The 12433-nt window shown below is 40.0% G+C and overlaps 1 protein-coding gene across 1 annotated transcript in view; it reads right to left on the bottom strand.

Annotated features, from left to right (window-relative positions):
* Acbd6 (acyl-CoA binding domain containing 6) overlaps positions 1-12433 on the bottom strand; it is a 146203-nt gene that overhangs the window by 80935 nt on the left and 52835 nt on the right. Inside the window, exon 5 of the mRNA XM_075988291.1 lies at positions 5053-5158. Coding sequence (XP_075844406.1) covers positions 5053-5158 — 106 coding nt within the window. The remainder of the gene's footprint in view (positions 1-5052; positions 5159-12433) is intronic.

Here is a 12433-nt window from a genome sequence, read left to right as displayed (position 1 = left end):
AAAAAAACTTTCTTGGAGCTGCTCTTCCAGAGGCCCCACGTTTGGTTCCGTGTACCCTCTCTCACTGGGTGTCACACAAGTGCCTGGAACTCCAGCTCCAGGTACCTGGTGCCCTTTCCTGGGCCCTGAGGACATCGCTAAACACATGATAGGCACTCAGATAGACACAGACACGCCTACACATAAATAAAAGTGAATCTTTGTAGAGAATAAGAAATTTTCTTGGAACAACTGTGAATGCTTAGCATACGTGAAGAGCTGCAGCAATATGGTCAAATACGAAACCTGGGCCAGTGTATGAGATGGAGACCAGTCTTGTGATGCTCACACCTTCATGGTTTTCTCCACATCCTCGAGCTCCAAACATTTGCAGATATTAAAGTTATAGTAAAGTTTGTAATTTAGATGTTAAGACCCATGTCATTGTAACCTTGCACTCTGAAACACATGGCAGGAAATTCCTGTGCAGAAGGAAGAACTACAGACCTCTTTCTTCTCTTATGCAAAATACTATCCCCTAATATGTCAGTTAGAAAGACCATGTTATTTTCTCAAATTAGAAATATATGCTTTGGGCTGGGTGGTGGTAGCACACATCCCAGACTCGGGAGGCAGAGACAGGCAGATCATTAAAAGTTCGAGGTCAGCCTGGTCTACAAAGTGAGTTCCAGAACAGCTAGAGCTGTTACACAGAGAAACCCTGTCTCAAAAAAAACCAAAAAATAAAGTTATGCCTTGGGTGATGGGTATGATCATATTTCATTGTATGCACATAGGAAATTCTCAAACAATTAAAAAAAGTCTTTGGGGAAAAAATGTATGCTTTGGACTGAAGGGCCCTGGGTTCAACCCCATAGCAAAAGAAAAAATATAAGGAAAGAAAAGGAGCAAACACTACTTATTTAAAAGGCATTTCATCCTTATGAGAGTCAGGTCCAAACGTCTGCAGCTCAGGAAAACGATTAATAAATTAAAAATAATTTAAGAATTTATTGCATCATTTTAATGCATGGCAGTTCACACTGTGCATTCTTTGTACTTTATGACTATAACTAAGGTTATAGAGCTCGCACTATTTTACATGTAATAAATACAACTTTTAGTCACAGAAGGGCAAGACTAAAATCGTTTGAACCTGTTAGGTGAATATTTTCAATCAAAATGATAAAGATAATGTTACTCCAGAAATCCTATACAATTTGTATAGAAATGCCCTAAGTTCAAACATTAGAAACATAAATAGAGTGTCCTTTCAACACTAAACGTCCTTCTCAACTCAGAAGCACATGTGGAGGTTACACACTGTCAGTCTATCAAGACTCACCAAACGGTTCTACTTGTTAGAGCTTTAAGTGCCATGAAACACGATAATTTATTTCATTTAGGATGTCAAATTTGATTCTGATTTTAAGCTCCAGTTCCCCATGTTCTTAAATTAATTCATACAAATCCCTGAATGATAATAAAGGGCCTGCCATCAGTATTCAAAGCTCAGCCCACAGTGTCATGGCTGAGAAGGCAGAAATCTGCTTGGAGCAATGAGAGAACCCAACTGAATTCTTGGCGTCTCAGTCTATGAATGTGTAAGCACTTCATCTGTTCGTGGAAACACAAGGTTCTGGCAGGCTGCGTTAACAGCAGCTGCATGGGTAGCAAACTGGAAGGGCTGAGCAGCAATGCTGGATCAAACAGTGAATGGTCAAACAACAGCTTCCAAGCTCTTTCTGTTTCATCAAGAAAAATGTTATTTAGTGTAAGCACATTCTCCTCTAGGTACTTATTCTGATGACGCAATAATCTCTGCAGAGGGCACATATGGAAACGACCTTTACAACTATTTAGGAAGGAAAGAGGAAGAAAGGGAGGGAGGGGGGAAGGAGGGAGGGAGGGAGGGAGGGAGGGAGGGAGGGAGGGAGGGAGGGAGGGAGGGAGGGAAAGAGGGTTGCTGTTGTTGCAAACCCTAAGATGATCAGAGCCAGTTGAATAGCTTCTCCTGCTTTGTTTATTCTTCCTAAACCCAAAGGTGAGAATGCTTTGCTGGACTCAATTCCTCCCTGGCAGCTGTCTGTATCGGAAAGCAAATGCACATCTCTGAATGTCACCTCTTGCTTGTGCAATAAGAATGAATCTACTATAAAGGATCCTGTGAACGTGGAAGAGTAAGAAGCAAAAGTGCTCTGCAAACTCTAACAGGCACGGTGAGAAGTACTGTTAGTGGAAAGGGGTCATATGGTACATGAATACTTCCCAATGGAAAATGATCGTGAAAAGTTAGTTTTTTCATTTCTCATTTACTCTAACTTCTCATTCATATTAAGGATAACTAACGAAGTTGAAAATCATGCAGTGCTTACAGTGTTAGGTAAGATTTACACACAGATACTAACTCACGAATACTCAATATGATTCTGAGGTACGTACTGTTATCTCCATCTACTTATTAGGAAACTGAGGCAGAGTAAACTCAACATAGGTTATGCATTTTGGAAGGACCTGAATCCAAGTAGTCGAACCTTCACTATTATCTGTTTGCCATCTCCACCTAGTCATTCATTAGTTCATTAAATATTCAGGGAGTGCTGAGAATTTTGACAGATTGCCAATGAGATCTCAAGCCATTTATACTTTTTTTTTAAAAGGAAGTCACTAAAAGAAATGGCCCACAAAAATGGGAAAATAATAAAAGAGAATGGTATGCAAGAGATGCCCCAGAAAAATCAGGGAAGTAAACAATAAAAGAAAAAGTCACAGGACCTCCCCCCCCCAAAAAAAAACCCATATGAAACCAGGCAAAGAGAGAAGAGAAAAATTTTAAAAGAGCAACAAAGAGAAGGTCAGGATAACAAGCACACAACAAAGAGAAGGTCAGGATAACAAGCACACAACAAAGAGAAGGCCAGGATAACAAGCACACAACAAAGAGAAGGTCAGGATAACAAGCACACAACAAAGAGAAGACCAGGATAACAAGCACACAACAAAGAGAAGGTCAGGATAACAAGCACACAACTAGGACAGACTGGAGTGAAGAAGGAAGGGGGGTCAGGTGGGGGTGGTGCACCCCTTTAATCCCAGCACTTGGGAGGCAGAGGCAGGTGGATTTCAGTGAGTTTGAGGCCAGCCTGGTTTCCAGGACTTCCAGGACTGTTACACAGAGAAACCCTGTCTCAAAAAAATCAAAACAAAAAAGCAAAAGGAAGGGGAACCTCAGAAGGTACAGATCTAAGACAAATCTCTGGGGAGTGCACCAAGAGGAGTTTATTATTTCTTTTGGGCAACTCAAGAAGAGAAATAATGATAGGAACTATTCATGAAAACTAAGGCAGTGGAAAAATAAATATAGAAATGATTACTGACTTTAAGAAGAACAAAATGTTGTCCAATGGTAAGTAGCTGTTACTATGCATAGTTATATAATCATTAATTCTTTTTTTTTTCCACCCTTGCCTTGCTTGTTGATAATCAGAACAAAAATCCTACTAAAAAAGGCTAAGATCTTATGACTTTTAGCCAAAGGAATTTAGGCTGGTGCGATACAGAACACAATAAAAGAGAATGTTTATGTACTTGGTGTATTATGGAGAGGGAGGCCTGGTTAACCCTAGTTTTAGTTTCTGTACCAGAGTATCTAATTCACTGACCTTTTACCTTCGAAAAAAAAATCCAACTAAAATCAAGAAGAACTGGTCCCAAACAAAACTAGAAGCTAACAAGAGTCCTCAACTAATCCCCAGCCCTTCTGAAATATTAGAAAGATAAACATCAAACAGGTAACACAGTAAAAGAATATCAGAACGTGGGAAATGTTATCATCCATGACAAGATGGTGATATAAGCAAGAAATTATAAGTACTGAGCTTCAGGAGCTGGTTGTTATGGTAGCAAAAGTTAATATACACAGTACAGTCCATAGCTTGACAATGAGCAGTATTTACATAGTATAATAACATAAGCACCAATCTAATATTCAATCAGAAAGCTGAAATTTAAAGTTGTGTTGTAACTATATTAAGAGGGCAGATAAAGAGGAAGATGATTAGAGCAGGTAAGTATAAATATAAAACAAAGAACTCAAAAAGACAAAAATATATCAGTTAGCATAATATACATAAGTTACAAAAGAAGCAATTAAAAGCATTCAAAGTTTTTGCCTCAAGTAAGCTAGAATTAAATGTAGTATTGTAATTTACACTTTCAATTCCGGAAGTTATGGACAACCTAGAACAGGGAAGATGATGTTTCCTAAAGGTGAGACATTATCAAAGACTGTCCTGCATACAGAGCTTACTTACATACAAATTACTATCGCACACTCAGCAGACCACCTGTGAAGACTGTCTTCCTAACAACTATCACGAGTTAGCCATCTAGAGTTAGATTCCCCTTTTATTACTTTGTTAGTACAAGGACAGGGCCTTGTAAACGCTAGATAAACACTGTACCGCTGAGCATACCACACCCCCAGGCTCCCTGTGAACATTTCCATGTTCATCCACTGAACCATAAAATAACAGTAAGCCATTAAAAGTTAACTAGTAAATTATACTCTTTTCTTACCTATAATTCAACTGTTCAGTATATAGCAGCTTTATACATAAGAATAAAATACAAAGTAATATAGTCTACAAAATAATCTAGTATAGACTCCATTTAAATAGTGGGCCAGCATTTAAATTACTAGGCAACAGATTTCCAAAAATATATTTCTGTACAAAAACCCATATACCAATAAGCTTTGACAGTGTAACAGAAGACATTATAATGCAAGACTGCTGTCACCCGTGAGCCTCACTCACCAGGTAAACGTCCCCCTCCTTTTAGCACAGAAAATGGAAGTTACCTGGCTGGAGCTGTCTCAGCTTCTAACTTTTACAATGTAACAGCGCAGTGGGAACAGTTTCTTCCGTCAGGATGCCCTTACCACATGCTACTTGAATTGCAGCTAAGAGGCGCAGCAGTTAGAAACAACATTTGGGTGGAACAAGAAAAGCTAAGACCCAGCCCCAAACATCCATCCAGCAGAAATGGAGATAATGGGGCTGGTTTTCCTACCTCTTCATCTTTCACGTTCACTTCCACAGTTTTCGATTTGATGGCTTTGGTTATATGGTCAATGTTGTTTTCCCTGCAGTAATCAAATATATTTTTGTCTTCTTCCCTAATTAGAGTAAAAAGAAAAAGCTGTTTGCCTTACAGGATAAAACACAAAAGTTAAATAGTTTTCACATAACTTATTTGCTGCTGACAGATATTAACAGACTTGAAGAGCAGGAAAAGTAATAGACTTCGGACGGACATAACATGTACAGTGTTTTAAAGACCAAAGCAACTACGGCCCTCACAGGCAAGCCTTTACGTGCCCCACAAGTTTCACAGCACGGCAGCATCACGCCTCACAGTGGGTTTTTCTACCCTGCCGCAGTCACTTTCCTATACCGGTAACACATTCCTGTGACTCGGGATTTCAATTAGAGCACTGCAGTAACATGGCAATCTGGGGAGAACAAAAGCTAGGAGAAATGCTATTCTAAATATATTGTATGAGAAAACTCAGTCTTTCTTGGGGGAGCTTGTATGTGTGTAATATGTGTTCACGCATGTGTTTGTGTTCACAATGTGTGGGCACACTGCAGGTGTGAAGGTTAGTGTGCGTGTGTGGATGTCCTTCCTGATTGTTCTAATTTACAAGAGTCAGGGTCACTTGCTGAGCCCAGAGCTCACCAATTCCACACTGTCTAGTAGGCCAGCTTGAGTATCTGCCTCTTGAGTTCCGGGATTATAGCCACACCTGCCCTAGGCTTTGAAGGCTGAAATCCAACCTCCGTGCTGGTGAGGCAAGCACTTTCTCCACTGACACATCTTCCTAGTCTTTAATCTTAATACGACAACCTCACCTTATAGGCAAAGGGAGGTTAAATACAATTGATACCACATTTATTGAATGTAGAACAAAACAAAAACCAAACAAACAAAAATCAAAGCTATGGAGCTAGAGAGATGGCTCAACAGTGAAGACTGCATACTGATAGCTCTTGTAGAGGATCCAAGTTCAGTATTGAAAAAAAATTTTTTAAAGCTAGAATTCATGCAGGTCAACTGATTTTGTATACAGTACACTTTCTATTATGTCACATGTCTTCACCAGTCAGTCACAGTCCACCAGAATTTAGAGCAGATGCTTTTAGCATGAGGTCCATGGGCTCTCATAAAACTGGGGTGGATTGACGGCTTAGCAGGTAAGAATACTGGCTGATCTTCCAGCAGACCTAGGCTCAATTCCCAGCACCTACATAAGTGGCTCACAACTGTGATTCCAGTCCTAGAGAATCCAATGCCCTCTCTGACTTCTGTGGGCAACTGCATGCATATGATGCAGACACACAGTGAGACAAACACATACACATAAAATAAAAATAAATAAAACCTCAAAAATTACATAAAATTATCTCTGTAACAGATTTTTGTGCATTTTCTGGATCACTGACTCATAAAATGGCATTAGGAAATATAGAATATGAAAGTGAAAGTCTCTAATATGTAGATTAAACTTTATGAATACCTTTTATAGTCACCAAATTAAATTGATTTAATGTTTTTTTTTTCTGTTTTAGGTTTTTTGAGACAGGGTTTCTTAGTGTAGCCCTGGCTGTCCTGGAACTCGTTTTTTGACCAGGCTGTCCTAGAACTCAGAGATCCACCTCCCTTTGTCTCCCGAGTGCTGGGATTAAAGGTGTGTGTACCACCACTGCCTGGCTATTAATGTGTTTTATTATTTTCAAGACCTTATCTATTTGTTTAAAAAAACCCTCAAAACCCATCAGAGTCCGTCCACCCTAAAAGACAACCTACAACAACTGATGTGGAGTGAGGGAGGTTACTGTGCTCATAGCTGACTATCTTAAAACACACTACTTTGGCATCAACCATGCAAAGCCTTTCTGGAACATCCAATGTTTTACTGAGTACTGACCAAACAAAAGCCAAGGTTTTGTCAATAGGAGGTACAAGGCTAAACAAGACAGTCTGCATTTAACACAGATGCTACACTGAGATGAACAAGTCTAAACTTTATTAATGTGAGGCAGAAGCTGGCCTGGGGAAGACTAAAGAGGAACAGAGGGAATGGCGTGCTTCCAGCTAGAGAGTGAGCTCAGTCTGAAGAAAGAAACCACGCCGTTTCACAGAAATGAAAGCGTCCTTTAGATCCCTGAAGAAAATGAAAAACCCTATAAAAGTCTGATTTTTAAAACTAGGGCTGCAAACACTACTATGTTAGGCATAATTAGCTACCTATGTCAACACCATTTCTGTTAAAAAAGTACATTTCTATTTCTAATTTGGGAATAACAGAGACCCTTGGAATTCAAGAGGCAACAATCTCAACTGGGAAAGAAAAGGATTGTCATCTTAAGTAATAACAAAAAGTACTCTCTGAAGCAATATACTTGGAAAATAATGGAGAGTTGATGAGGCACAGAAAGGAAAACTGAAGGACGCTTGGGCCACCCCTACCTGCTACTCAAAAGCTATGCAGAGGTGAGATGGCGTTATTAGGTCTCCCTTCAAAACGCATGTCTCCAATGAACAATCACACCTGCACCTAAGCACTAGGAACAAGCACAAGAGATACTGAGTTGTTTATCTTGCCTAATATATTTGTACTGTTTCTTAAACAAATTACCTATATCAATTATTTTGCTTTGGTATGTAGAATCTAAAGAGCAGTAGGCATTTTCAAAATCTAATGCATGTTTGTAATATGCAGTTTTTACTAATAAGTAGGTAAGGCAGAGGCATCTAAAATAACACTACAGGGTAAGGCATAACATGATTTAAATTAGATAGCAAAAAGCTTAATGAAAGCATTGCTAATGTGCTATAAATCGAGTGTCTAATACTAAAAAATTAAGGATACTTTTGGTTTTACTCATTAAATATATCCATATATCAATTTTCACACCAAAATACTATTTAATTTACTGGTGAACAAATCAAGCCATTTTCCCACCCCCAACCACTTTGATTCCTGACACAGGATCTCACTATGTGGCTCAGGCTAGCTTCAAATCTGCAATCCTTCTGCCTCAGCCATCTAAGAACTAAATTACAAGTATGTGCTACCATGTCTGTCAGATACAAACCAAGCTTTCTTTCTCCCACTGCAATGCCCTGTGTAGTCCTCCAAAACAATTATTCTCTCTCAGTCCTACTCATCTTAAATGAGATTGCATGTGCGGTGATTCTAAGTAATACAACGTAGATCTTAAGAATATTAGTACATTTTCTGATTGACCTCCCTTTCTCTTAACATTTTTTTTTCAGTAAAAATAAATTTATCTCCCTTTCTCCTCTTTGGCGAATGAGTTTTTTCCTAGCACAAGACAGAAAGTCTCTTCTGAGATCACTCCAAAGGTAAGGATACACCCTAATGGGAAGAGGAATGGGGTTACAACATGGCTGCTGTTATGGTTTGATATGCAGGATCCCCAATAGACACTAGTGCTGAAGGCTTGGTTTCTGGGTGGCAAAGGTCTTGAGAAGGGTTGGATCATGAGGGAACTAGTCTTCATCGGTGGATTGACCATTTATGAGTTCAAACAGGATGGACTATTAAGAGGCAGGGCCTCCTAGGAAGAATTTGGAAGAGGATGATGTCTTCGGATGGAGAGGAGGATGTCTTTGAAGGATAGATTTTGTCCCTGGGTCTGGCCTCTCTCCCCCTTCCTGGCTGCTGGGAGGTAAACAGCATCTGTACCACACATTCCTGCTGTCATGATTTTTCAGCTTCAGGCCTGTAACAATGGAGCAAGCTGATCACGGACTGAAGCCTCTGAAAGTAATGAAAATAAACCTTGGCTCCTTTAACTGCTCTTACTTCAGGTATCTTGTTACAGCAATGGGAAGCTGATTAACACAGCTGTTTCATCTAACTACAAGAGAAGACAATCTCCCTCATTCCTAACCCTGCTATCTATGCCGTCCCCAGAAAGACTCTTCCTACCAGAAGGATACTTTCAGGTATGCTTCGCAGTGAGACACAAGAAGTCCACGTAACTCCTATTTCATCTATCTCGTACGTGCTGGCTCAGAAATCTAGTCTTCAGCAAACGCTTCACGTTAGTTCACAATACTTATTAAGCAACTTGGAGACTGATATTCCAGTAAATAGATACGGGAAGATATTTAGGGAATTAAAACCCAAAGAAAGTAAGACTACATCCATCCAAAAAGATACAAACACCATAAATTCCTCAAAGACGCCAGGCAGTGGTGGGGCATACCTTTAGTCCCAGCACTTGGGAGGCAGAGGCAGGCGGATCTCCATGAGTTTGAGGCCAGCCTGGTCTACAGAGTGAGATCCAGGACAGACTTCAAAGCTACAGAAAAATCCTGCCTTGAAAAAACAACAACAACAACAAAAAAAAAAAATAAATCCTCAAAGGGGCCAGGGAGCATGCAAAGAGCTCGGAGGGGATGTTCCAGTACAGGTCATTTAAGGGAGCCCAGCCCCAGCTTCCCCTCCCGAGCAAGCTCCTCCCTCCTGTGCTTGCCTGCTGGTAGGGCATCCCATGCTAAGGATTTCACCACTCTCCTCCTTCTGGTTTATAAAAGTATTCGCCTCTGGCATTACATCACATCTCCAAGAAATATAACCAAAAGATTTGACCAAGATGTAGCAAATGACTATTAATTCAACTAACCTTTTACTCCTTTGCTTAAAAAAAAAAACAATTGATATACTAAGACAGTTTTATCAAAATACTTCATTAGGGTGCTGTGTCCCAAGAAACAAAAATCCTTGCTATTAAATTAAGAACACAGTTTTGGTGAATCCTGGTATTAGGACACCACTCATTACTGATGGTAGGAATGAAAGAAATGAAACAAAACGGACAACAGACTTGATGTTGAACGCTGTTCTCTCAAACACAAACATGACTTGGGCCTGAGGTGCAGTTCGGTGATGAGCACTTGTCAAGAAGCCAGAGGTCCTATGAATACCCAGCACAGCTAACATTTTAACTATCCCGCAAAGCCCATCCATCTTATTCAGAGATATTTCCACTGAGCTTTTACTTATGGACAGTTAATTATTTAACAAAATGTATAATGTATGTTATTTTAATCAAATGTACAGAAATAATATTATAAAGGTAGCTCAAATACGAAAAATGCTTAAAACACCTATGTCACAGAAAAAACAATTTAAAAAATTTCAATTTATGTACACATTTTTGTTGTAGAGAACTAGATGTGATAGAGTGATGACTACATTTAGAAACACTGCTTCTAAATGAAAATGGAAGAGAAAAATAAGAAAAATGATGTAAATGTTCTTTACAGAGAGCTCACTCATATTCTTTTTAATTAAGATAAGAACATTATTTTTACATTTTGGGGCAACTGAAGAGTCACGCGTTTGAAAACTATGATCCTATGTACCTTTTCCCAATTTTTTTCAATGATAAGTTGTGCATTTTTAATGGATTATCATTACCTTATTTAAATTTCATTAGGGCACATTTTTGAAGTGAAGTTTATATTAAAATTGCATATTTATAAAAAGTAAAATCATATCTTTTGCAATGACTAAACAATGGAAATGTTTCTTAGGCACTATAAAAAGATGCTTTCATACCACTGCTCTGTCCCAATATTCTATGCAGCAGTGGTCAAAAGCCAGGAGTCAGCTACTCAAAGAATATCCAAAATGTATAAGGAACTCTTAAGTAAACTGGGGACAAGGGGGAGCAGTAAAGGGGAGGGGACAGGAGATGAGAACATGAGGGAACGGAACGGTCAAGGTGGAAGAGGGACGGAGTGGGAGAGCAATGAAAGACAGATCTTGATTGAGAGAGCCACTATAGGGAGATACCTGATGCTGGGAAAATTCCCAAGAATCCACAAGGATGACCCCAGCTAAGACTCCTAGCAACAGTGGAGAGGGTGCCCAAACTGGCCTTCCCCTGTAACTAGATTGGTGAATACCCCAACTAGCATCACAGAGCCTTCATCCAGCAACTGATGGAACCAGATGCAGAGATCCACAACCAAGAAACAGCCCAGGAATCCAATCCAAGAGAGGGAGGAGGAAAGATATGAACAAGGAAAGTCAAGATCATGATGGGGAAATCTACAGAGACAGCTGAACCAAGTTCTTAGGAACTCATGAACTCAAGACAACAGCTGTGGAGTCTCCATGGAACTGAAGTAGGCCCCTCCGTATGTGGGAGACAGTGGTGAAGCTTGGACATAGAGGGGCCCTGGCAGTAGGACCAGGATCTATCCCTGGGGCACGAGCTAGCCTTTTGGAGCCCATTCCCGATGGTGGGATGCCATGCTCAGTCTAATGCAGGGGAAGGGTATTGGTCCTGCCCCAATTTACTGTGGCAGACTTTGTTGACTCACTGGGAAGAGTGGATGGCAAGTGGGCTGGGGTGGGGGAAAGGCAAGGAGGGGCAGGAGGAGGAGTGGGAGAGAAAACTGTAGTAGAATACAAAATGAAATTTTAAAAAATAAATAAAAATGTTTAGAAAGCCTCCAACAACAACAACAACAACAAACAAAAACAACAAAAAAACAACAAATAAAAAACCACCTCAATAGCAAGAAAACAAATACCCTGATTTAAAAATGAAAAAGGTTCTGAAGAGACAATTCTCCAAGGGGGGGGGGAGGGAGATGGATGGCCTGCAGCTATAAAAAACATTTAAGATTGCTAATCAGAAGAGAATCATCTCTTGCCTACTAGACTAGTTATTCCTAAGAAGTTACATGCTGACAAGTGCTGGTGAACAGGGAGGAAAAGGGCCCTTGTAGGCTGTTAATCATAAAGCATTTTGAAAAACTACTGAAGTAGCTGAAAAAACAAATATGGAGCTACCATGTTTTCCAGCAATGTACTTCTGGGTATACAGCTAAAGGAGCTGAAATCAGTATTGAGGGGAGATATTTGCATTTATATCCACAATATTTAAATAGCTTAGACATGGAAGCAACCCGTGTCTATCAAGATGGCTGAAGAAAACATGACAAACACTGCAACAAAAGAAGGCGATTTTATTATCTGTGACAGCACAGGTAGAGCTAGAGGGAATTTTTAATGAGAATATCCCAAACAGTCTAAAGTAGCTGAATGTATGGCTCCCAGTTGGTAGAACTGGCTGGGAAGGATTAGGAGGTACAGTCTTGTTGAGGAAGGTATTTCACAGGAGTGGCCTTTGAGACTTCAAAACCCCACATCACTCCAGTTAGCTCTTTCTCCCTTCTGGTTGTTTCAACATGTAAGCGCTTGGCTAATGCTCCAGTCATGCTTGCCTGACTGCTGCCACGCTTTCCGCCATGATGGTCATGGACTCACCCTCTGAAACTGTAAGCTGATGTGGGATGCACTTCTGTGTATGTGTTGCTTTTATTGGCTGATGAATAAAGC

Source organism: Microtus pennsylvanicus, chromosome 10 (genome assembly GCF_037038515.1).
Source record: "Microtus pennsylvanicus isolate mMicPen1 chromosome 10, mMicPen1.hap1, whole genome shotgun sequence".
In the NCBI taxonomy this organism is placed as follows: domain Eukaryota; kingdom Metazoa; phylum Chordata; class Mammalia; order Rodentia; family Cricetidae; genus Microtus; species Microtus pennsylvanicus.
The sequence above is the reverse complement of the archived record's forward strand: the minus strand, read 5'-3'. Positions and strand labels throughout refer to the sequence as shown.